General features: G+C 48.3%; 1 protein-coding gene across 6 annotated transcripts in view; it reads left to right on the top strand.

Moving 5' to 3' along the window:
- Positions 1–1,650: 1,650 nt before the first annotated feature.
- The window catches only part of ADGRD2 (adhesion G protein-coupled receptor D2), a 66,882-nt gene continuing 42,604 nt past the window's right edge, over positions 1,651–25,928 (top strand). For 4 of the 6 annotated variants that reach the window (XM_081847508.1, XM_081847509.1, XM_081847512.1 and 1 more), the window contains exons 1-11: positions 1,651–1,779; positions 2,469–2,543; positions 5,526–5,589; positions 8,041–8,262; positions 8,908–9,546; positions 10,632–10,730; positions 12,168–12,253; positions 14,318–14,599; positions 18,019–18,130; positions 22,401–22,580; positions 25,413–25,527. In XM_081847508.1, the coding sequence (XP_081703634.1) occupies positions 2,472–2,543; positions 5,526–5,589; positions 8,041–8,262; positions 8,908–9,546; positions 10,632–10,730; positions 12,168–12,253; positions 14,318–14,599; positions 18,019–18,130; positions 22,401–22,580; positions 25,413–25,527 (1,871 nt within the window). In that variant the 5' untranslated portion in view covers positions 1,651–1,779; positions 2,469–2,471. The remainder of the gene's footprint in view (positions 1,780–2,468; positions 2,544–5,525; positions 5,590–8,040; positions 8,263–8,907; positions 9,547–10,631; positions 10,731–12,167; positions 12,254–14,317; positions 14,600–18,018; positions 18,131–22,400; positions 22,581–25,412; positions 25,528–25,928) is intronic. The other 2 variants (XM_081847511.1, XM_081847513.1) reach the window with 1 other exon arrangement.

Below are 25,928 nucleotides of genomic sequence, written 5' to 3' on the forward strand. Positions count from 1 at the left end.
TGAGGAGGTAGGTTGGGGGAAAGTTCCCCAAAACTTTAGAAATACTTCCGCAGTGTATATTCTTGCTTTCTCCCAGTGTCCACTGCTACTTAACAGGGACACCAAAGCTGGCATTTCCAAAGCAAGGCTCGGCCCCAGGCAGGATCCTGCAAAGGTTTTTCAAAGCAAACTGTTGCAGGCCACCCCAATCTACAAGTGATGAGAGAATCCAGGGGTTCCAGGTCCTTACGCAGGTTTTGTTTCCCCAGAATGAAGGTCAGTGGAGACATATGGTTTTACTTACACATCTATGCATGCTGAGCATAAGATGGAGGGGCTTGCAGAATTAACAGATCTTCCTTCCGTTATGTATGAGCACCAATCAGACAACTACAAAATGAAAGACAGTAATCAAAGCTTTGGATCCAGCCCAGAGCAAGCATGTCTCTAGGTCTCCAGCTTCCGTCCTGCTTCTAGCCCAGCTCACTTACGTACAACTCTGGCTGTTGTTCTAGGTCATGGGGGTGGATGAAAGTGTGGGAATGTTCAGGGATGCAGGAGAGGAGAGGATATATTGTCTGATTATAACCTTTCCAACTTGTGTTAACAAATTCACAATTTAGCAGAGTAACATTCCCTTTTTTTAAAACTCAGCGGATGCGTTTGCTCAGGCTCGCTAAAGCCTCTATAATAACTGTTCTGGTATTTTCCCCTTATTCCCTCCTAAAAGATAAGACACGACACAGTATTCTATAAAAGTATAAAAAGGTTTACTCACGCATCAATCGGATCCCAGAAGGCAGACTTAGCTTAGAAAAGTAACATATACCTATCAGTAAAGCGAGATGAGCGCCGCAACCGCAGAGTTGTCCGTGACTGGACCTAATGGTCAGGGGTCCCTTTACCTTTTAGTACTTTTGTTAGGTGGGGGCAGAACCGACGTGATTGGTCAGTTAGTTAAGCATTTCTATTGCTTTAGAAGAGTTTGGATTTGATATCCCGCCTTTCACTCCCTTTAAGGAGTCTCAAAGCGGATAACATTCTCCTTTCCCTTCCTCCCCCACAACAAACACTCTGTGAGGTGAGTGGGGCTGAGAGACTTCAAAGAAGTGTGACTAGCCCAAGGTCACCCAGCAGCTGCATGTGGAGAAGTGGGGAAGTGAACCCGGTTCCCCAGATTACGAGACTACCGCTCTTAACCACTACACCACACTGGCTTTACTTGCTCTAGAAGGGGGGCAACTGCCCCACCCATCTATGCCCATGGCCACCTGTCAGGGATTCTTTAGCTGAGATTCCTGCATTGCACGGGGTTCGTCTAGATGACCCTTAGGGTACCTCCCAACCTCACAGTTCTAAGGTTCTCTGAAATCTCTCCTAAGCCCCTGTCATGGCTCTTTAAAAATAACTTCATTAGTGGGGAGAATTTTTAGGGCTTTTCTTCTTCAAAACTGCGCGAGGTGGGGCCTGAGGACGGGCTGTCCTTCCATCTCTCCCCCCCCCTCCGACTTTGGGTGAATCATACTCCCCCCCCCCCCGGGCTTGGGCCCTTTCCCAGAGAGAAGGAGGGTGAGGCTTTTGTGCCCTGGCTGGGCGGGGCTCTGCCGGCCCCCTTTGGGCAAAGTGCCTGAGGAGGGGGCGGCGGCGGCGGTGTAGAGAGCAGAACTGGCCTCTCTGGATGCGCCTCTGCAGCGTGGGCGCTTCCCCGCTTTCAGCACCTTCTATGCTCGACAGCGCGGTGCGCTGAGGGGCACCGACTATGAGGGTGGCAGGGCCGCCTCCCCGCTCCCAGGTGGACAGGTGAGTCGGGGATGGGGCGCTTGGGGACGTCCTGGGGGCTATATTTCCATGCGCCCCCACGGAGTCAGCTGTGCTTCGACGGGTCTGGCGCTGTCGGGGTTTAAGCAGAGGCTCTGCATGTTCGGAAGAGCCGAGGGGCGGCCGCCGGCTTTAAAGGCCCTTCCGACGGCCCCCTTTGCGCAGCGCCGGGCACACGGTCCTCAAAGCAGTCGTCGACCGTGGCGAGTGAGGAAGGATAACGCATCACCCACCTCCCGGGGCGCTAGAGTTGTGGGGAGCTGTGGAATTCCAGAGCCCCAGGAAAGATGGACAGGAGACACTTGGGCGGAATCAAGCTTCTGTTCAAGGGCCAGCGGCTGCCCCCCCCCCACTGCCCGCGAGGTGCCAACCGCTGCCTAGGAAGAATGAAGCAGCCCAGGTGGCTCAGACAAGCGAGCCAAACCACATTTAGAGAGGGCCGCGGGGGGTGCGCGGGCGCGATCTTCAAAAAAGCTCTGCTGGCCGGTTCTCCTGGACACCCATCCATCTTCCAGAGAGCTCTGAAACTGAGCCCCTCTGGTGCATTTGGGTCGCCTCTTGTGTTCTGAGACCTGGGTCCACCGAGACAGCGCCCCCTCCCCCCTCCCGGGAGCCCCTTCTGTACAGCCTCGGGGTGCCCTGAGTTAAGGGGTTTTCTCTCCCTCACGCAGAGAATGAAAGCTGGCAAGCTGGTCGGCATGGTCTGCGGACTCTCGGCGCCTGGCTCTCTGCTTCTCGGACTGCTGGTAAATTTGCTGGAGGTGGGGCGGGCAGACGGCGATCCTTCTGCCCAATGGCTGGGTGGGGGCACCGGTCTCCCGTTCAAGGCTCCCGTGGGTCACGGACTGGACCAATTCGTGAAGTGGTGGGCTGTCAGGGTTGACTTGCCAGGTGGCCCTTCTCTGCCTCCACAGCTGGAGGCAGCAAGCCTTCTGAATTTTAGTTGCTGGAAACTGCGGGGGGGGGGGGAGAGTGCTCTTGCGCTCCGCTCCTGCCTGCAGGCTTCCCGCAACAAGAGGCACTGGGTTGGTCACTGTGAGAACAGGATTGCTGGTCTAGATGGTCCTCCTTTGGCCCCTCCTCATGCTCTGATGTGGGACGTGGGTGGGCTGTGGGTTAAACCACAGAGCCTAGGACTTGCCGATCAGAAGGTCGGCAGTTCGAATCCCCGCGACGGGGTGAGCTCCCGTTGCTCGGTCCCTGCTCCTGCCAACCTAGCAGTTTGAAAGCACGTCAAAGTGCAAGTAGATAAATAGGTACCGCTCCGGCGGGAAAGTAAACAGCATTTCCGTGCGCTGCTCTGGTTCGCCAGAAGCGGCTTAGTCCTGCTGGCCACATGACCCAGAAGCTGTACACCGGCTCCCTCGGCCAGGAAAGCGAGATGAGCGCTGCAACCCCAGAGTCGGCCACGACTGGACCTAATAGTCAGGGGTCCCTTTACCTTTACCATGCTCTGATGTGGAGGTTTGGAGGACGGGTAACAACCAAGACAAAGCTTGCCTGCCTTAAAGGTCAACAAACGTTTGCCATCAGCCTCCATAGATTCTAGTCTGCAAACGCTGCAGTTAAGTCATTCCAGGTCTTATTGAGTGGGGTGAGGAGGGGTCTTCTAAGGTGGTTATGTGTATTACCTTACTTGCTTCAAAAATATTTTTATCACACTTATATCCCACCTTTTTTCTCCATGAACCCCAAGGTGGTGTCCATGGTCCTCCCCTTCCTTGTTAAATCTTCACAACAGCCCTGTGAGGTAGGCTAGGCTGAGAAGCAGTGACTGGCCCAATGTTCCTCAGTGGGTCTGCCCTACTTTCCAGAAAGAGCTTTGCTGTCCTTACTCTTTGCATTCATGTCCCCCCTGTTCCTCCAAGGAGCTCAAGGCTCTCATCCACAAAACAGCCCTGCCAGGTAGGCTAGGCTGAGAGGCAGAGGCTGCCCCCCCCCCCAGCGGAGCTTCATGGGGGAGCAGGGATCTGAAGCCTGGCCTCCCAGGTCCTTGTCCGACCTGCTAACTGGCTCTTGGAGCCCCTCCTGGTCCCTCTGTGGATTGGGGCCCTGGCCCTGCATGCCTGCCCCAGATGCTGCCCCACAGAAGCTGGTGTCCTAATAAATTTGCCCATTTAAAAAGGTGCAGCAAGGGACTGTTTTTGCCACGACAGATAAAGCCATAAATCTTTTGACGGTTAAATCTTTTGACAGATAAAGCCATAAATCTTTTGACGGTTTATCAACCTGCGTCCCCAAGTGCTGTTCAGCCCTGCGGATTGGAGAGCCCTGGCTCTGTCCTGTTCACACAAGCACTTAGCCGAGTGAGGCACAAGTCTAGAAGGCGGGGGGCAAAGTTGTGACTCGGAGGAACAATCTGAAAGTCTTGTGGAACCTTAAAGGCCAAGAAATTTATTGCTGTGACTCCAGCTCACTCTGCCAGGTGCCTGAACTGAAATCTTAGTTGGGGGAAGCAGTATGGTGGGAGCAGAAGGGCAAGGAGGTGCAATAATTAGTCAGTGACAATTCAGGCTTAAAGGTAAAGGTAAAGGGACCCCTGACCGTTAAGTCCAGTCGTGGACGACTCTGGGGTTGTGAGCTCAACTCGCTCTATAAGCCGAGGGAGCTGGCGTTTGTCTGCAGACAGCTTCCGGGTATGTGGCCAGAAGGACTAAGCCACTTCTGGTGAAGCAGAGCAGCGCACGGAAACGCTGTTTACCTTCCCGCCAGAGCAGTACCTATTTATCTACAGTGGTACCTCAGGTTACATACGCTTCAGGTTACATACACTTCAGGTTACAGACTCCGCTAACCCAGAAATAGTACCTCGGGTTAAGAACTTTGCTTCAGGATGAGAACAGAAATCGTGCGGCGGCGCGGCAGCAGCAGGAGGCCCCATTAGCTAAAGTAGTGCTTCAGGTTAAGAACAGTTTCAGGTTAAGAACAGACCTCCGGAATGACTTAAGTACTTAACCCGAGGTACCATTGTACTTGCACTTTGATGTGCTTTCGAACTGCTAGGTTGGCAGGAGCTGGGACAGAGCAACGGGAGCTCACCCCGTCACGGGGATTCAAACCGCCAACCTTCTGATCGGCAAGCCCTAGGCTCTGTGGTTTAACCCACAGCGCCACCCACGCCCCTTAAATATATATTAAGGTTTAAATATATGTTAAACTGGCACAGCTTTAACCTTTTACAGTAGCAGGTTGGTGATAATTGACCTAGAAGCCACTGAAGGACACTTTGTCAGAGGCAATTCATTCAAAGCATTTCCTTCAGCACTTTTATTGCCCATATTGATGAGGGCTAATCTCCTACCCATCCCCAAATAAGGCAGTGCACTCTAATGGTTAGAGTCTTGTACTATGACCTGGGAGACCAAGCTTTGAATCCCCCCGCTCTGCCATGCAGCTCGCTTGGGGACCTTGGGCCAGTCCCTGCCTCTCAGTTGTTGTGGAGATGAACTGAGGAGTGTTGGGTAATATACAGGAAAAAGTGGTATAAACATGCAGTAAGTAAGTACCAGTAAGTGAAGGAAGGAAGGAAGGAAGGAAGGAAGGAAGGAAGGAAGGAAGGAATTGCCATTGCTGTTCACCCATTCCTTTGCCATGCAGATTGCTGGCTGATGACTGAGAGGATGGGGGAAAGTCTCCACCAATGTCTCTTTTGCAAGGGGGAAGGGGTGGTACTGGTCTTACCTGGGAGAGGTCTGCTCCAAAACACAGCAGCTGAGTTTCCTTCACAGGTTGGCATTCTCCCGAGAAGCACACTGGCGTTCGCCATACCGGCTGAAAACCGCACTGCAAGGGGTGAGTATCCTGATTTGTGCTTCTGTGCGTTTATTTGCAGAAGTCAGCATCCAAGTTCCTCATTGGGACAAGACATTCTGAGCACGGGGCACCAATTCTGGCCCAACTACACCACCTACCAGTTAATTTCCAGGGCCCAATTCAAAGTGCTGGGCTTGACCTGTAGGACCAGCTCAGGACCACAATACCTCAAGGGCTGCCTCTCCCCTTATGAGCTGACCCAGACCTTGTGATGGACACTTGAGGCCTTTCTCCAGGTGCCACCGCCATGGGAGCTCTGGAGGGTGGCAACAGGAGAACAGGGCCTATTTGGTGGTGGCTCCTTGTTGGTGGAATGCTCTTCCTGGGGAAGCTCACCTGGTGCCTTCATTTCATATCCTTGGTGCTGGACAAAAACACTACCTATGAACATTTAGAATGGGTGGGATGTTTTAATGTATCCCTCACTCTCAGTTTTTATGTAGGTAGGTAGGTATTTTTTTCTGGTAAATCACTTTGAATTGCTATGGCAAAAAAAAAATGACTAAAGCTTTAAAATTTTTATATATAATATTTGGGCCTGGAATCCCCATTGCCTGTGCACTGCAGGAAAGTAAATAATAATAATGATAATAATGATAATTTATTTATACCCCACCCATCCGGCTGGGCTTCCCCAGCCACTCTGGGCAGCTTTCAACAAAATATTAAAATACAGTAGTGCATCAAACATTAAAAGTTTCCCTTAGCAGGGCTGCCTTTAGATGTCTTCTAAAAGTCTAGTAGTTGTTCTTCTCTTTGACATCTGGTGGGACGGTGTTCCACAGGGCGGGTGCCACTACTGAGAAGGCCCTCTGCCTGGTTCCCTGTAACTTGGCTTCTTGCAGTGAGGGAACCTCCAGAAGGCCCTCGGCGCTGGACCTCAGCGTCCAGGTAGAACGATGGGGGTGGAGATGCTCCTTCAGGTATACTGGACCGAGGCCATTCAGGGCTTTAAAGGTCAGCACCGACACTTTGAATTGTGCTCGGAAACATGCTGGGAGCCAATGTAGGTCTTTCAAGACCGGTGTTATGTGGTCTCGGCTACTTCCCCCAGTCCCCAGTCTAGCTGCCGCCTTATGGATTAGTTGTAGTTGTAGTAACAGACACATAGTTGTCAATCTGTAAGGGACCAAAGGGCCACCTACTCTGGCTCCCTGCAGTGCCAGCTACAGGACAGGGCAGAGGAGAAACATCCTCCCTGAACTGGACAGTGCTGTCCATGAGAGGCAAAACCAAGTCCGGGTTTGTATGCCATGTAAAACTCACTTCCAGGTTATTTCTCAGGGGCTACCAAAGCCCGCTCTGTTTTGTTTTTGACTGTGAGAAGTCCATTTTCATCCAAGTGGGTCCTTATATTACATTAAGAATTTGGAGTTTGAGTTTTCATCATCCCTCCTGACCCTTTTTTCCTTTTAAGAAGAATAATAATAAATTTTTATTTATACCCCGCCCTTCCTGGTTCAAAAACTGGGCTCAGGGCAGCTAATAACAAATTTAAAACACTTAATTATAAAAGCAGCATAAAATACAGTATAAAAACATGAATAACAATAACATTCAAAAATCAAAAATAAATTTAGAGGAAATAAACATTAGATAGTCACCAGGGCTAGCTGGCTGAATTGGTCCTACTTGGGCCAGTGAGGAGACCAGGGGAGAATTAGCTGTGGGGTCTCAGAGCGGGTGATCTTCATAAAAGGGGAAGGGGAGGGAAGAGAAGGGAAATAAAAGATCAGGCTGAATTCAAATTAAAGGCCAGGCGGAATAGCTCTGTCTTACAGGCCTAACGGAAGGAGGTTAAATCCTGCAGGGCCCTGGTCTCCTGGAAGAGAGCATTCCACCAGGTCGGAGCCATCACTGAGAAGGCCCTGGCCCTGGTTGAGGATAGTCTGACTTCCTTAGGGCCTGGGACCTCTAAGCTATGGTTATTCATGGACCTTAAGGTCCTCTGCGGGGCATACCAGGAGAGGCAGTCCCGTAAATACGGGGGCCCTCAGCCACAAAGGGCTTTAAAGGTCAAAACCAGCACCTTGAACCTGACCCTATATTCCACCGGGAGCCAGTGCAACTGGTAAAGCACTGGGTGAATATGCTCCCATGGCAGGGACCCCGTGAGGAGCCTCGCTGCAGCATTCTGCACCCGCTGGAGTTTCTGGGACAGTTTCAAGGGCAGGGACTATCTTGGTTTTTTCTTGATTTGTTGGCCACTCTGGAAGTTTTTTCAGCTGAACAGCAGGGTAAAAGCACTTTGGATAAAATGAATGATAAAATGATGCCAGCCAAGGGACTTCTTGGCAGACGAAGTTGAACTCACTTCCACCCCAGAATCATAGAATCAGAAGGGGCCTGGAGGGTCATTTAGTCCAACCCCCTGAAATGCAGGAATCACAGCAGCTACTTTAGCTTTCCCTCCATGTGGTTCCCCTGCAGATCCTGGCTCCGTCCCCCTGATCATAGAGATGCTGGGAGACGTGTATGAATACGTGCCCATACTCCAGGACTGGTGGCATGCAGACGGGTACTGCCAGCAGCGCTTCGCTCGGTTGCCATCTGAGCTGGCGTCTCTTGGGGAAAAGCTGCAGTCCTACCAAGTACAGAGCGCAGTCTGGATGGATGACCGGGAGGTGTTCCTGCAGAAGCCGAAGCAGAGGCGTGAGTAGAGATACGCTGCACTATTGAACCTAAGATAAGCCTCCTAGATCAGGTCAATGGCCCACCTGGTCCAGCAACCGGCTCTCACAGTACCATGTGCACCTAGACGCCTGTGGGAAACCAGGGAGCAGAACATGAGAACCAGAGCCCTCTCCCTCCCCCCCCCCTGTGGTTTCCAGGAACTGGTATTCAGGAGCATGGCTGCCCCCAAGCGTGGAGGGCAGAGCACATGTGATAATAAAACAGAACTTTAAAAGAGGCCACCTACATCAAAAAAGTAACATTCAACAATCATTAGAATAGTATAAAATAATAATATCAGCATATAAAAGTTAAACAGAAATCCACTCAACAGTTACAATCAATAATATCTAAATGATAATCAATAAAACAACAGCAAGCCACAGTACACAAAACAATACAATACACATTGAGAAGCAGAGACTAGAGAGTAGAGCAAGGCAGGTGGAAGGAGACCTTGCCTGATGGAATCTCTCCCCTCTCTACAGTTCTTCCTTCAGGACCAGCTCCCGTATGAGGACTCCTAGGGCCAGAGGGTGGGGCAAGGCAGGTGGATGGCGGCCTTGCCTGATGGAGTCTCTCTCTTCACAGTCCTTGGTCACATCCCCGTCTCTCTCCCCCCAGGAAACATCTCTGCACCAATCCTTGTCTTCAAGAACAAAACGGACACCAAGTTTGTGAAGGTCTTAGCCGACTTCCCAGAGATGCCCGCCGTGAGTGCCTGTGCCCACGTCCAGTGGGACCCTGAGGCTGTGGAGATCTCCACTGTCTTCTCCTACGCGGTCCCGGCTTTCATCAACGAGTTCCAGCTGCGTGGCTTCGTCGACGAGGATGGCTTCGTCAGGTTTGCCATCATCCTCCATGGGCACCACTCCCCATACCTGCCCGTTTTTCGTGCCAATGGGCAGTGGCACCACTTCTGTGTCACATGGCAGCATCAGAATGGGGCATGGGCCATCCACGCTGACGGGAAGGAGAAGGCCTCAGCCACCGGGCTTTCAGCCTCCCATGCCGTGGATGGCCACGGGATGTTCATTATCGGGCAAGACCAGGACTCCCTGGGTGGGGCCTTCAAGGAGAAAGAGTCCTTTAGCGGGAACCTCACTGGTTTGCATGTTTGGCGGAGGGTCCTCAGCAGGAAGCAGATAGAGAAAGTCCGCTCCTGCATCCCTATTCAAGAGAGCCTCGTGTTTGCCTGGAGCAGCGACATCCTCGAGGTGGAAGCCAGCATCCAGCAGGCCACAGTGCAGCTCACCTGCCCAGGTAAAGCGCTCTCGGGTTGTGACTGCACCAGCCGCCTGAATCTGGTCTGTGATGAGCTGGCTGATTTGCATGTCCCTGTTTTCAGTTGCTGTGGCTGGTTATATGCCTATATTGGATGGGGGCAGGAGAGAAAGCTGCCCCAGGACGGGGGTGGGGATCCCTGTGGCCTGCAGACCGTGGCCAGCGATGATGGGAGTTGTCGTCCCAACTGGAAGGCCACCGGTTCTCCTTCCTGGTTTAGGAGGCATCTTGGGCTGGAAGGGCTTTGAACTCTCTTGGGTCTCCATTGCAAAATGGGCTTGTTGAGATCGGTAGGTAGATACCTGCTGGGGTCTTCTTTCTCCAAAGGTTGAAGATGTCCATGGTGATCAGGTTGTGTGACTCGGCTACCTGCAAGTACACAAATGGCAGAGTGTATTTCAAATAAACTGTGTGGAGCAAGAGCAGGTGGCAGGGACGGGCGATACCTGTGACCGGACCTCCTGACGACTGAGTCAACGCCACTTACCTGGACGCAGTGGGGGAGGGGCGGGGTGGCAGAGAGATGGGGCAAAGGCATCAACAGGAGAGCTGGGTGGAAGTAAAATGCTTTTTAAGGTCCTAGTGGCAATGAGTGCCTGGCGCTGCCTGGGAGTTTTTAGGGAATAAAAAAAATGGCAATTATAAAACTAAAAATAGCGTGATTTGTGATTTTGGACCCATGACACCAAAACTGGGTAAACTCGCGCCAAAGTTGCGTTTTGGTCTGACGTCTTGATTCAAAGCGACACCTGGAATCCAAGGCATTGGCAGAGTCTGCCAACCCCACCCTCAGGAAACCGAATTTGGTGACGATGCTTCAAGGGGTGTCCTATAGAAAACAATCAAACAAACAATTTCCCAAAACATCTAGTAGATGGAGGTTGCTGTTCTTGTTCTAGCCCAATGGTTGTCATTAATTTGATTTTGAATTGATTTTAGAATGAATTGATTTTAGAATGCTGTGTTACTTTTATTGTTGTTAGCCGCTCTGAGCCCTGCCACAGCTGGGGAGGGCGGGATATAAATAAAAATTTATCATTATCATTATCATTATTCTCTCCCAGGGCCTGTGGAAGAATGCCGAATGTTTCAGGTCGTCCAGGGAAGCCTTGCTTATGCCCCCTGCCTGCAGCTGCTGCCTTTTGTCTGCCATTACAAAAAAGGTATGGCGGTTCTGACTCTCCTTATCTCCAGACTCAAACTGTGGCCCACGGTCCCCATTCCTTTGTGCCAGCAATCGGTGGACCGGAGGGAAGTGGGTGGAGTAACAGGTGTGACTCTTACTTTGGTCAGTATGGTCCCATCTGCACAGTGCATTAAAAGCACCCCCCCCCCAAAAAAAAAGAATAATGGGAACTGTAGTCCACTGAGAATTCTGAGAGTTGTTAAGAGCCCCCCTATTCCTCTCACAAAGCTACAATTACCAGAGTGGTTCACCACCTCTTCCTGTTAATTAAAACACAAGCCACTTTTTTATTAATGGGAATGTTTATTTGATAACAATAATGGAATATTTATTTATTTAAATGCTCATATTCCTCAGTCTCAAAGTGCCACAAGGCTGGGAGCCAGGGATCAGATTCCACTTCCTCTGGAAGAGAGTTCCAAGGTTTTGGAGCCAGCACTGGGAAGGCCCTGTCATGCCTTGTTCAGCAAGGAAACTGTGCCTCTGAAGCAGGTCTTCATCACTGGGTTGGTTTCCAGGGGAGAAGGGTCCTTTTGGTATCTCCAGCTGTTGGGTCAGCCTGGATTTGTGGTCAGACTGGGGCCTTGAGAGACACCGGTTCAACTCCCCCCCTTGACCACAAAGTGCTCTGGGTGACTTTGGGCCAGTTACTCTCTTTTGACCTTGTCTATTATTATTATTATTATTATTATTATTATTATTATTATTATGCCATCCTGCATCTGAAGGGCAGTTTACAACATGAAAATACAACATGAAAACACAAATTACATAGCATAATAGCAAAACAACAACACCCCTCCCCCGCTATCACACTTAAAAGGCCGTAGATGGCTTAATCAGCCAAAGCCCTGGTGGAAGAGGAATGCTTTTGCCTGGGTCCATGAAATGGGCAGGGTACTAACTTTGTAAACCGCTTTCCACAACCTGTCCGGAGTTCAGCCTACACTCGAGTAGGACCCTGGCAGAGACACATGCCCGACTGGCATGTTCCCTCCCTCCTGGTCGATCATTCAGGAACTTCAAAATCTTTCTTCAGCCCGAACATCACTGCGACCGATGCCAAGCGACACCAGCACACTTAGGCATCCACAGAGTTTGCGCATCATGCGTGACAGACCTCAGCAACTCAGCATTTTGGCTAATTGACTTTATTTACATATCAACACACACACGGAGCACTGCAACATGGCTCCCTCTCTCTCGAGCATCAGACAGCAAAGAGAAAAAGAACAAAGGACAATAGTCCCACTTCACGGAACACAGGAACACAAACATCCTGTCACCGTCACTTCCCACTCTGTGGAGTCAAAACATACACCGTCATGTGATAGACAACAATCCCATGACTGCAATCGCGGAGCAGGAATTCTAACACAACCTTCCATTTGCATGTCTGTTGTTTCCCCCTCAGATCTTTATTTGCAGTTGAAGAAAACACAGTTGAAACCTGTCCCACAGCTCATAGCTCAGATTAATGCACGAGCGAATGCGACAGTGGTGAGTCTAAAGCACTGGCACAGTGGCTGGTGGCAGCTCTTCAGAATGAGATTGAGATATATATATATATATATATATATATATATTAGTTTTTTTAAACATATCATTTTCAACAATAATTAAACATACTTTTACATCTTATACAATTTTTTTTGGCTTCCATCAATCACATCTGAAAATTTTCCAATCTATTCACTTAATATACATTTCTTACTTTCACTATTACCTTTAAATCTCATAGCTAATATCTCTATTCTTTCTCTGCAATATTTCATCTATTTCTCCTTACAAAACTAGCGTACTGTAATTTGTTGATTACAGTTGCTCTTCAAATAGTTCGTATATTTCTTCCAATCTGCTGTAAATCTCTGGTCCCGCAGGTTTTGAATCCTTCTTGTCATTTTGTCTAATTCTGCATAGTCCATTAATTTTGTCAGAATTTCTTCTTGCTTCCATTTCTGAGCTAACAATACTCTTGCCGCTGCTGTTGCATATAAGAACAATTTAACATCTTGTCTATTAATATCCTCACCTATAATACCAAGTAAAAATGCTTCTGGTTTTTTTGAGAATGTGTATTTCAACATCTTTTTCATCTCATTATATATCATTTCCCAGAAGTTTTTTACTTTCTTACATTCCCACCTTCAGGATGATTTCTGGCAGGGGCCATTCGTAGCTCTACCTGGAGATGTTGATGGGGGGGTGGGACTGAATCTGGAACCTTCCTCACCCAAAGCCAGGGCTCTTCCACTGAGCCACAGCTCTGGGAATACGTGAGATGGATATAGCCTTGTCTCAGGAGACCCACGGTGGGCAAAGCTTCTTAAAGTCTGGTTGTGGGGAGCAGACATCTATTGGCACACCTCCACATTGCCCCTCCTTCCTCCCACCCCCTGGATTTGTGGCTTCCCCACACACTTTCCCCTAAAGTGCCTTCAGCTTGTGTGCTACTCCCAACCCAAAGTCCCCATATACAGTGGTGCCTCGCAAGACGAAAAGAATCCGTTCCGTGAGTCTCTTCGTCTTGCGGTTTTTTCGTCTTGCGAAGCAAGCCCATTGACAGCTTAGCAGATTAGCGCTATTAGCGGCTTAGCGGCTATTAGCGGCAAAGCAGCTATTAGCGGCTTAGCGGCTTAGAAAAAAGGGGGGGAAGCAAAAAAAATCGCAAGACTCGCAAGACGTTTTCGTCTTGCGAAGCAAGCCCATAGAGAAATTCATCTTGCGAAGCGCCTCGAAAAACAGAAAACCCTTTCGTCTAGCGGGTTTTTCGTCTTGCGAGGCATTCGTCTTGCGGGGCACCACTGTAACAGATTTTGGAAGCACTGCCACTAAAAAATACTTCAAAAACGGCTTTGTGCAGACAGGGCCGTCTTACCCATAGGCGCTAGAGGCGCAGGGCACCCAGGTGCTGGGCTCTCAGGGGTGCCAGGCTGAGAGTCCAGGGCCCGAGAGTTGAGTCTGGGGAAGAGCCCGCCCGTCAGTCGGAGCGCCACGGGGGGCTCTTCTGCTGCAGGCGGCTCTGTGCCGTGAGTGTGGGGGCGACCGAGCCAGCGAGACGCTGAGGTGGCTGGCCAGCTCTGCTCTCCTGCACGCCTGGGACTGGGCAACCTGGGGGGCGGACGCCAGGTGGATCTTTGCACCCCGGCACCGCATATGCTTAAGACAGACCTGTGTGCAAATCACACGCATCTTGGTGGATTTTTCCAAAAGGGGAGGCATACACAAACCCCTTCACCCACCCTGCCCCCATTTACCGTATTTTTCGCTCTATAAGATGCACCAGACCACAAGACGCACCTAGTTTTGGGAGGAGGGAAACAAGAAAAAAAATTATTCTGAATCTCAGAAGCCAGAACAGCAAGAGGGATCTCTGCGCAGTGAAAGCAGCAATCCCTCTTGCTGTTCTGGCTTCTGGGATAGCTGCGCAGCCTGCATTCGCTCCATAAGACGCACGCACATTTCCCCTTACTTTTTAGGAGGGAAAAGGTGAGTCTTATCGAGCAAAAAATATGGTAGTCCCCCTTCTCTAACCTGGGGGGGGGGTCTTGTTTCTGGCTACAGATTCCCGAGAGTGTCTTCCAGGCAGAAGCCCGAGGCATGGACGTTTCAGTAGCCGCTGGTTACCTAGGGGTGGTGGAGACTGTCCTGACGGACGCTGAGCCTCCATCTCTGGAGGCAGCTGCTCTTCTGGGCATCCTGCAACTGCTGAAGGAGGTCTCAGACATGGATGCCAACGAGCCGGAGGAACTGGCAACGCTGGAGCAGCTGGGGCAGCACTACGTGGCAATTGCCGGGGCAATCCTGGAGGAGCAGAACGCTGAGGAGTGGTCCGAAATAAAGCCGGTAAAATCATGGCTTCCTAGAAGTAAGGGGGGGGTCTGGTGAGCCCCAACATTTGAGGCAGGAAATCCAGAAAGCTGAAGCAGCCCTGATAGTCCACCATCCCTTTCCGTCCTTGAGAGCTTGTGGCCAGACCAGGACCCATGGGAGACCCTAGGGCCATGAAGATGACAGAGGTGACCTTGGAAGGCAATGCAGCGCTCTTAGTAATGTTGATGGCATTTGACCATTGCACTGTGGAGAGTGTATTAACTTATGGTCTGTGTGTTTGTGGTTTGGGAGCTGCATGGTCAGGGGGAAAACAACGCTGTCCAGGGTTGTAAAGACTGCGGAGAGAAGAATTGGGTGCCCTCTTCCCACCTTGGATCAAATCTATCCTTCCAGGTGCCATAAGAAAGCTGCAGAGATAGCGCAGGATAGTGCCCACCTCTTCCACCTCATTTCCAAGAAATGATCTCTTCCAGCTTCTGCCTTCTGGGTTATAAAGACTAGGACCAGCCGCCTGAGAAACAGTTTCTACCCAAATGCAATTCTGGTTTTATACGCAGTATAAGGAGTCTCTGTAGGAGTATATTGTATTTTAAAATGGGGTTTCAGAGTTTTTAGGGGTTTTGAATGTCTTATGTAGATTTTTCAATTTCATTGTTCTGTATGGGACAATGACAATAAAGATATTGTATCATATCGAAGTCCCACTGACCTCACAGGGCGGTTGTTCGGGGGTTAAACACGGAGGGGATACCTGGAGCTCCTTGGAGGGTTTTTTGGTGGGCGGGGGGAGGCGGGACAGAAACACAATAAATAAACAAACACTAGATGGTTGTCCGGCCTCTGCTGGAAGATTTTCAGGATGATCTTCGGCGGGCCAGGGACAAAGGTGAGAGCTGTTTCCTGGTTCTGCTGGATCTCTCAGCGGCGTTTGATACCATCGACCATAACATCCTTCTGGACCGTCTTGAGGGGCTGGGAGCTGGGGGCACTGTCATACAGTGGTTCCGCTCCTTCCTCCTGGGCCGTGTTCAGAAAGTGGTGGTGGGGGATGAGTGTTCAGACCCCTGGGCTCTCACTTGTGGGGTGCCTCAGGGTTCTGTCCTCTCCCCCATGCTTTTCAACATCTACATGCAGCCGCTGGGAGAGATCATCAGGGGGTTTGGGCTGGGTGTTCATCAGTATGCGGATGATACCCAGCTCTACCTCTCTTTCAAATCAGAACCAGTGAAGGCGGTGACAGTCCTGTGTGAGTGTCTGGAGGCGGTTGGAGGATGGATGGCGGCTAACAGATTGAGATTGAATCCTGACAAGACAGAAGTACTGTTTCTGGGGGACAGGAGGCGGGCAGGTGTGGAGGACTCCCTGGTCCTGAATGCGGTACCTGTGCCCCTGAAGGACCAGGTGTGCAGCCTGGGAGTCATTTTGGACTCACAGCTGTCCATGGAGGCACAAGTTAAATCCGTGTCCAGGGCAGCTGTGTACCAGCTCCATCTGGTACGCAGGCTGAGACCCTATCTGCCTGTGGACTGCCTCGCCAGAGTGGTGCATGCTCTGGTTATCTCCCGCTTGGACTACTGCAATGCACTCTACGTGGGGCTACCTTTGAAGGTGACCCGGAAACTACAACTAATCCAGAACGCAGCAGCCAGACTGGTGACAGGGAGCGGCCGCCGAGACCATATAACACCGGTCTTGAAAGACCTACATTGGCTCCCAGTACGTTTCCGAGCACAATTCAAAGTGTTGGTGCTGACCTTTAAAGCCCTAAACGGCCTCGGTCCAGTATACCTGAAGGAGCGTCTCCACCCCCATCGTTCTACCCGGACACTGAGGTCCAGCACCGAGGGCCTTCTGGCGGTTCCCTCACTGCGAGAAGTCAAGTTACAGGGAACCAGGCAGAGGGCCTTCTCGGTAGTGGCGCCCTCCCTGTGGAATGCCCTCCCACCAGATGTCAAAGAGAACAACAACTACCAGACTTTTAGAAGACATCTGAAGGCAGCCCTGTTTAGGGATGCTTTTAATGTTTGATGTATCATAGTATTTTAATATTCTTTTGGAAGCCGCCCAGAGTGGCTGGGGAGGCCCAGCCAGATGGGCGGGGTATAAATAATAAATTATTATTATTATTATTATTATTATAAGGAAATAAATATCCCTGGGTACACACCCTAATTAAATGAGTTGCTCACGCTCACAGCAGTTAGGCTTCTGGGCAGAATTTTACGCAACTGAATATGTACCTTATTACATGATTTACTGCATTATTCCACAACATCCATTTCAATGCAAAGGAAACACAATTCAGTTTGGAAGGGCAGTTCATAGAATCAAAGGACTGCAGTTGGAAGGGATTCCTCAGGGTCATCTAGTCCAACCCCCCTGCATTGCAGGAATCCCAACTGGTTCCATATCATTGGCAGGCTGAACACAACAAAGGCGAAGACCAATCATGTTCATTGATTTCTGCTCCAGACATGGGGCAAATAAGCAAACTCTGCTTCCGTTTCCGTCAGGATTATCTGACGCCTCATGCCACCTCCCTCTGTGTGACTAACTACATTCTTAAATCCTCCCTGCTATCAAGAAGCTTCCCTAATCTTTGACCGAAATCCACCCTCCAGTAGCTTAAGCAGCAGAGAAGTCATAGAATCATAGAACTGTCGTACAGTTGGAAGGGACCCCAGGGGCCATTTCGTTCCAACCCCCTGCAATGCATTAAGCAGCCTTTGCTCTCTTCAGTGGGGCAGCCCCACAGAGACTGGAAGAGTGCAATAAGAATAAGAATAAGGCAGCCCTGTTCAGGGAAGTTTTGAATGTGAGACATTTTAATGTATTTTTAATCTTTGTTGGAAGCCACCCAGAGTGGCTGGGGTGACCCAGCCAGATGGGCGGAGTACAAATAATAATAATAATAATAATAATAATAATAATAATAATAATAATAATACTTTATTTGCTTCCAACAAAATATTAAAATACAGTAATGCATCAAACATCCAAAGTTTCCCTAAACAGGGCTTCCTTCAGATGTCTTCTAAAAGTCTGGTCGTTGTTGTTCTCTTTGACATCTGGTGGGAGGGCGTTCCACAGGGCGGGCGCCACTACCAAGAAGGCCCTCTGCCTGGTTCCCTGTAACTTGGCTTCTCGCAGGGAGGGAACTGCCAGAAGCCCCTTGGACCTGGACCTCAGTGTCCGGGCAGAATGATGGGGGTGGAGACGCTCCTTCAGATATACTGGACCGAGGCCGTTTAGGGATTTCAAGGTCAGCACAAACACTTTGAATTGTGCTTGGAAACGTACTGGGAGCCATTGTAGGTCTTGAGTTCCCTGCGGGAGGAAAGCCAGGGAAGCCCATGGGCAAAGCTGGTTGATGATGATGATGATGATGATGATGATGATAAGGTTTGGGCAGCTGCTCCTGTGCTCCTCAGATCCTTGATGGACCCATGACAGTTGTGGAAAACATGGACAAGATGGTTTCCAGCCTCCATCAGCTCCTGAGTGCAGAGAGGCCCAAAGTCACCCTCCGGAGTAAGAACGTTGGTGAGTAGCAGCAAGGCTCTGGGCTGCGAGGGGGAAGAAGAGCCTGGGGAATTGTTAAAGCAAATTTGATGCCAGAAATTCAGTAGGAAAGGAATTGAAAATAAAACTGTGATTATCCTAATTCTGTTACTCAAATCTGTGGTGCATCCCCCACAGTGCTGTGTAGAGTAAAGGTAAAGGTAAAAGGTAAAGGGACCCCTGACCATTAGGTCCAGTCACGGATGACTCTGGGGTTGTGGTGCTCATCTCGCTTTACTGGCCGAGGGAGCCGGCATACAGCTTCCGGGTCATGTGGCCAGCAGGACTAAGCCGCTTCTGGCAAACCAGAGCCCACTCTCTCGGGGCCCCCCAAAAAATTTAAAGGAAAAAACACCCTGGGTGTACATTTCCAAAATATGAGATAAAAAACAAATAAAATAAAACCTACATACAGTTAGAGCTTACTAATTATTTCACTATTAATATACTTCTTCTTAATTGTATTTCACTATTAATATACTTTTTATTAATTGTATTTCAGTTCAACCATTACTTTGATAAAATACATGTTTTGTTATGTGCAAATGGCTTGAGATACCTATTAGGTCCATAAATTACCATATAGCATATATTCAACACAAAAACAGCGTCAATTTGTCATTGACAAAGGACAGCTGGACATATAAAGGGCCCCATTACCTTCAGGAGCTGAGGGCCTCACCAAACCTAAACCTTACATGAAGGCATGTAAGCCACATTTCCCTATTGCTGCGGGAGTGAGGAAGCTTTTTCAGCCCGGGGGCCAACATTCCTTCTGGTTAGCCTTCTGAGGGCCACATGTCAGAAGCGTAGGTGGAGCAACTACTATAAATAATTGCCTTTGTGCGGTACGTTAGTTCCTACACACTCTCACACATACACACTGCTCTGGTGCTTGGATCCTGCTCAAGGGTTCCCCACTGGGCCATCTGATGGGCCGCTGTGGGAACAGGGCTAGATGGACCATTGGCCGGGGGGGGCAACTTGAATAAAATATTGTGGGGGGCCAGGTAAGCCCCACCTTGCATAACTGATCACATGACGCAGTGCGCACACACCATTGGAATGGGAATGTCCACCCACTTTGTGGAAGCCTGGCCCCTCAAATATTTTATTGTGGGGGCCGAAGCCCCCATGGCCCCTAGGAGCAGGCTCCTGTGCCTTTGGCCTGACCCAGCAGCCAAAGAACAGCTCTTCTCAGCCTCTTCTCAATCAGGCTGCGATTTCTTAAGCCTCAGGATTTCTGGCTATTGTAACAGGCCATTTCCAGCCTGCAGGTTAGAGCTGGGTGACAGCAGTGATCTGCAGCCACAAATGGCCTCCTATTTAACACACAATTAAGTGTTTTAGATTACAGGTCCCATCAGCTCCAGCCAGCATGGCCAATGGGAGTTGTAGTCCAACAACGTTTTGAAGATCAGCCGGGATGGTGACGTTTGATGCAGGTGCCACAAGAGGGCGCCGTGTGGAAGAGGAGATACTGAGTTCTTTGGTTTTGCAATTTATCTTGAGCTATGATAAGAAAATGACACTGATTGCAGATAAAAAAATGCGCAGATCATACTCAAGGGCACAGCGCATAACTTACTTATCTTCACAAAAAGAGGAAAATTTTTCCTCCGCAAGTGAGCATTTTTCTGAGGCAAAGTCACAGCAGGAACATATTTTTGCCCCAATTATTTATAAAGTGGGGTGGCCAGTGGGAAGAAGAGATCTCGAGTACAAAGCAAGGTTACTTTGCTAGGGCAGACCTACCAAGTGAAATATTGAGCAGAATTCTGTCCCCCCACTGTTAGACTAACAATGCATGAATTGGAAAAAACTTATGTCATCTGGTATAACTTAATTTCTAAATTTCTTATGGGGTTAAGCGTTATTGGGCCCACACATGTAGACGCTCTTTCCCTGCTCATAGATGTGCAGAGATGTTTTTAAGTGAGAAAAGAGTGGCGCTCTTGTGTGGCGAAGGGGTTGTATTCAGGAGAGTCTCTCGCCTCCCCTACTTTGCTGCAACTGCTGCCAGCTGAGTCTGACTTGACGGTTAGATATATGCTCTTTAAAAGGTAAAGGACCATTAGGTCCAGTCGTGGCCGACTCTGGGGTTGTGGCGCTCATCTCGCTTTACTGGCTGAGGGAGCCGGCGTACAGCTTCCGGGTCATGTGGCCAGCAGGACTAAGCCGCTTCTGGTGAACCAGAGCAGCACACGGAAACGCTGTTTACCTTCCTGCCGGAGCGGTACCTATTTATCTACTTGCACTTTGACGTGCTTTTGAACTGCTAGGTTGGCAGGAGCAGGGACCGAGCAACGGGAGCTCACCCCGTCGCAGGGATTCGAACCGCCAACCAAGTCCTAGGCTCTGTGGTTTAACCCACAGCACCACCCGCGTCCCTAATATATGCTCTTAGGCTCCGCTTTTTCTGGGTCCAAATGGCCGAGGAATTCCTTTCAGGGGAAATGGCTCACAGGCTTCCACATCAGTTTTCCTATCACACTCTCTTCTCCTGCATTTCCACACGTGATCTTTCCTTTCTCTCTTTTTTTTTTAAATAATTTTTTAATTATATTTTTCATAAAATCTCCAATCATACAAATTTTCACATCACATATTTTAGCTTATTGGACCTCCCTCAACTTCTCTGACAATCATCCGTAGTTAAATTTCTATCTTCACATTCCTTAATATTAGTATTGCCTTTAAGTACATTCTTTCTATCCTCATTTACATTCTTGCAATATTCCTTATTTTTTCACAAAGCTTCTTTAAAACACACTAGCGTTGTGTCTTCCTCACATACCGTTTTCAAATATTCTCTAAATTTTCCCCAGTCCTCTAAAAACTTATGATCTCTTTGGAATCTAATTTTTCCAGTTAATTTGTCCAGTTCTGCATAGTCTGTTAGTTTTGTTCTCCATTCTTCCAAAGTCGGTATTTCTTCTTGTTTCCATTTTTGAGCCATCAATATCCTCGCTGCTGTTATTGCATACTGAAAAAGTTTACAGTCCCTCTTACTTATTTCCTTTCTAGTTATTCCCAGTAGGAAGGTTTCTGGTTTCTTTACAAAGCTATATTTCAGCATTTTCTTTAACTCATTATATATCATTTCCCAGAACCCCTTCACTTTCTTACATTCCCACCACATATGAATAAATGTACCCTCTTTCTCTTTACATTTCCAACATTTGTTACAAGTTTTGTACATTTTTGCTAATTTAGCTGGTGTCATATACCATCTGTATACCATTTTCATAATATTTTCTTTTAACGTAGTACATGCTGTAAACTTCAGATTTTCATTCCATATTTTTTGCCAATCTTCCATATCTATATTATATCCTAAATCTCTGGCCCATTGAATCATTACCACTTTTACTTCCTCATCTAACGTGTGCCATTCCAGTAAAATTTTGTACATTTTTGAGATTATCTTACAGTCATTATTAACAATTTCTGTTTGAAATTTTGAATCTTTTTCTTTATACCCTTTTTCTTTCACATCCTTTTTGAACATATCACTTATCTGATAATAGTGCAGCCAGTCATATACATGTTCTTTTACTTGCTTGTATGGCTTCAATCTCCATTTCTCTCCTTCTTTCACCACCAAATCTCAATAAGTAATCCATCCGTTCCTCATATTAGTTTTTTTGACTCCTATAACCTCTAATGGGGATAACCAATGTGGGATCCCCGTTTCTAATATATTTTTGTATCTGTCCCAAACTTCAATTAACGATTTCCGGAAGATATGGTTTTCAAACGATTTGTAACCCTTTTTCTTTTCTTTCCATAGATGCGCATGCCACCCAAATCTGTTATCAAATCCTTCTAAGTCAAGAAGTTTTGTATTCTTAAGTTTTATCCATTCTTTTAACCAGCAAAGACATGATGCCTCATAGTATAACTTCAAATCTGGCAGGGCAAAGCCTCCTCTTTCTTTTGCATCTGTTAGTAATTTATATTTAATTCTCGGCTTTTTGCCCTGCCAGATATATCTTGAAATCATTCTTTGCCATTCCTTAAAAATATTCACTCCTTTTAGTATTGGAATCATCTGAAATAAGAATAACATCTTTGGTAGCACCGACATCTTGATCATTGAAATTCTACCCCAAAAGGATAGTTTTAACCTTCCCCATACCTTCCCCACGTGATCTTTCCTTTCCCATGAGCTTTGAAGGTGAGCCTCTCCAACTGTCTTTTAAATGGGTGGTCTGTTTGGCTGCTGAACAGGTCAGAGCTTTCCTTGCAGGTAGCCCAGTATCTTCTAAGATGACCCTACCCTTGACCCTTTGCTCCCCAGGAGCAGAAGTGCGACGTGTGTCTCTCGACCGAGCAACAGCTGATGGCGCTGCGTACATGATGCTGAACCAAGACGCTGCAGACCAGATCGAAGTCCCAAGGGAAGAAGTGGAGAGGCTGAGAGGGAGAGGTGGAGAGGGGATTTATTTATTTTTAATGTATTGCATTCATATGCCACTTTTCTTGATTCTCCCCCTCCTCATTTGGTCCCTGTGAGGGAGGTGAAGCTGAGAGGCAGTGACTGGCCCCCAAGGTCACCCAGGGAGCTTCAAGGCTGAGCGGGAATTCGAACCCTGGTCTCTTCCAGGTCCTGGTCCAACACTCTGACCCCTACACCCACCGTCGGCAACCTAAGGCCCATGGGCCAGAAGCGGCCTGCGAAGGCCGTTTAACCGGCCCCCAAACCACCCCCAAACGAACTGATGTTGTAAATTACTAGGTTAATGTTAAAATGAAAAGAAAGAAAGATGTAAACTGACTAAGTAAATTTTATGTGAAAATAGTTTTGGAAAACCGCTACAATGGAGTATATGGAAACTCAGCTAGGGGGATTCAAGGAAGTCATTCAACAATGCTAACAAAAGTGGAATTATTATATGTTTGTTTGTTTGTTTGCGCATGCCCAGATGCCGGAAATTGCTTCTGCGCATGCCCGCAGTGCCAGAAATTGCTTCTGTGCAGGTGTGATTTTCAGCATCTGGGCATGCGCAGAAGCATTTTCCAGCACCACAGACATGCGCAGAGGCAATTTCTGGCATGGCACTGTGCTGGTCTGGGTTAGGGTTAGGGGTTAGGGTTAGGGTTAGGGGTTAGGGTTAGGGTTTAGGGGTAGGGGTAGGGGTAGGGGTAGGGGTAGGGTATAGGGTTAGGGCTAGGGCTAGGGTTAGGGTTAGGGGTAGGGGTAGGGGTAGGGTTAGGGTTAGGGTTAGGGTTAGGGTTAGGGTTAGGGTTAGGGCTAGGGCTAGGGCTAGGGTTAGGGTTAGGGTTAGGGTTAGGGTTAGGGTTATGTGACACCCTTGTTAAAACAGCTGCACTGGCTGCCCATCTGCTACCAAGCCGGGTTCAATGTCCTTGAAAAAATTTACAAAGCCCTTGTCAACTTTGGTCTAGCGAACCTCAGGTATCGCCTGAACTCTTATATTCCAGCTCAGTCATTCAGATAATCTGCAGGCACATTGCTGGTCATTTCCCAAGATGGGGAGGCTCATTTGACAACAACAAGAAACCAGCCATTTAGTGTTAAGGGCTGGTCCTGTGGAACACTCTGCCACTAGAGATTCAGCGGGCGCCTTCTGTGCCAACCTTTCGAACACCTGCTGAAAGCTTTTCTATCTTCTATTGCTTATGCAGGCAGTTAAGAATATGCCTTCCCACAGAAGCTATCTGGTTTAAACTTTTAAATATGGTTTCATCTGGTTTTTATTGTATGCGCAATCGCACTGCCTACTTTTGCCTCTGGCCTCATCCAGCAACCATGCCTGAAGGTTATCCACAAGGGATTGAAAAGGTATTCACACCCCCGGCTTGTACAGATGGCTGAGAGAGCTGGTGATCTCATTGTTTTCTGTTCTGCTCTGAAACATAGAATTTTTACTTGATCATTATCTGTGGTGTTTGTTTTTAGGATGTTGTTCATTGCTTAGAGGTTTTCTTCTCCTTTAGAGAAGTACCGTATTTTTCGCTCTATAAGACGCACCAGACCACAAGACGCACCTAGTTTTGGGAGGAGGAAAACAAGAAAAAATATATTCTGAATCTCAGAAGCCAGAACAGCAAGAGGGATCGTTGCGCAGTGAAAGCAGCAATCCCTCTTGCTGTTCTGGCTTCTGGGATAGCTGCGCAGCCTGCATTCGCTCCATAAGACGCCCACACATTTCCCCTTACTTTTTAGGAGGGAAAAGGTGAATCTTTTAGAGCAAAAAATATGGTAAATCCTTTAGAGAAGTTTTTACTGAAGTAAATCAAACCAATCAATACAACAACAAAAAAATCCTAGAAGTGCAAAAAGGCAGCACAGTATATCTGAGAGAGACTCAATATTTGGTTGGTGAGGCACTTAAGACCGTCAGGAAAGCCAAATTTCACGTTGTACAATGGAGAGATGCACCCTGTGTGTCTGTGTTTGTTGCATGTAAGATGAAATCCCACCAAACAGGGTATGTCATAAGGGAAATGATTTGATATTGCTTTATATATCTTTGTAACTTTGTACTACTATAACAACTGAGTATTTTAGTAATATTTTGTTTGAGTTGCCTGGTTTTTGTACATCACTCACAGATATTTTTAATATATTAAGTGGTGTAGAAATTAAATAATCAATAATCAATATATATGATGCAAATAAATGGCGGACAGCCTGGTCCCTGCCACAACCAGGCCACAACAAACTTCTGTTACTTCCCACCCAAGTCTTTATCACTAAAATATAACCTAAAATTGTCATTTAAAAAATCATTTTGGTAGTACAGCTTGTTCCCTAAGTTTTATGGCAGTCACACAAAATTTGGCCACCCTTAGCGTGATCTCTAGATCCTTGTCCTCTACCAGGAGTTTTAGACATTGGAGTTTGGACCCATTTTGGAGATTTTTTTATAACAGGAGTGATAAATACCGAGTATATATCCCCGTAGAAACGGCAGCGTAACAAGGCATGAGAGACAGTTTCTACCTTCATCAAGCCGCAGGGACAGACTCGTTCCACGTACGGTTGACCCTCGAATCTGCCCTGCAGTAAGGCAGATGGCAGCACGTTGAATCTAGCCAGGGTAAATGACCGTCTGTATTTAGGTATTTGTAATTTTGACAAATAATTTGCTGGGGTAAATCCTCTCCCATTATCTTTTATTGCTGGGTGTTTATTCATCTCGCTCACTGTTGTGTTTTATGATTTTTCTGATATTGTAAGTGAGCCAGAACTGGTCTGTGACCGTAATAATAAAATTCATTCATTCCCGCCCAGGTCTGCGCCAGATCACCATGACCAACACCTGGTACGGCTACAGTTCCCTCCAGCGCCTTCTCACCAGTGGCAACGCTGTGCTCCAGGATGCAGCCGTGTCAGACGGGGGAAGGAGGTACGTGAGCCGGGTCATAGCTCAGGCCTTTCCTACCTGCCCCAACCTCCTGATTTATTTTCCACCCAGCTCCTTTAGTACCCTGCAGCTCATCAGGCCCTGATTCATTTGAAGTAGCCCGGTGTTCCCTTACCATCTCTTTTCCTGTCTTGGACTGCAGCTCCCTCCCTCCATCATTGATTCAGTTATCACCAGGTTGGGCATCGCTTTCCTTGTGGGTGAAGACAGAGGCAGAGTAGGTGTTGAGCAGTTCTGCCTTCTCTCTGTCGCCCGATAGCCTTTCCCCGTCTTCTCCATGCAGAAGACCCTCCACTTGCTTGTTCTTCCTCTTGCTTCGGACATAGCCCCCAACCCCCTTTTTATTATTCCTAACCTCTCTTGCAAGCCTCAGCTCATTCTGA

Source organism: Podarcis erhardii, assembly GCF_964252035.2.
Source record: "Podarcis erhardii genome assembly, chromosome: Z".
Taxonomy (NCBI): Eukaryota; Metazoa; Chordata; class Lepidosauria; order Squamata; family Lacertidae; genus Podarcis; species Podarcis erhardii.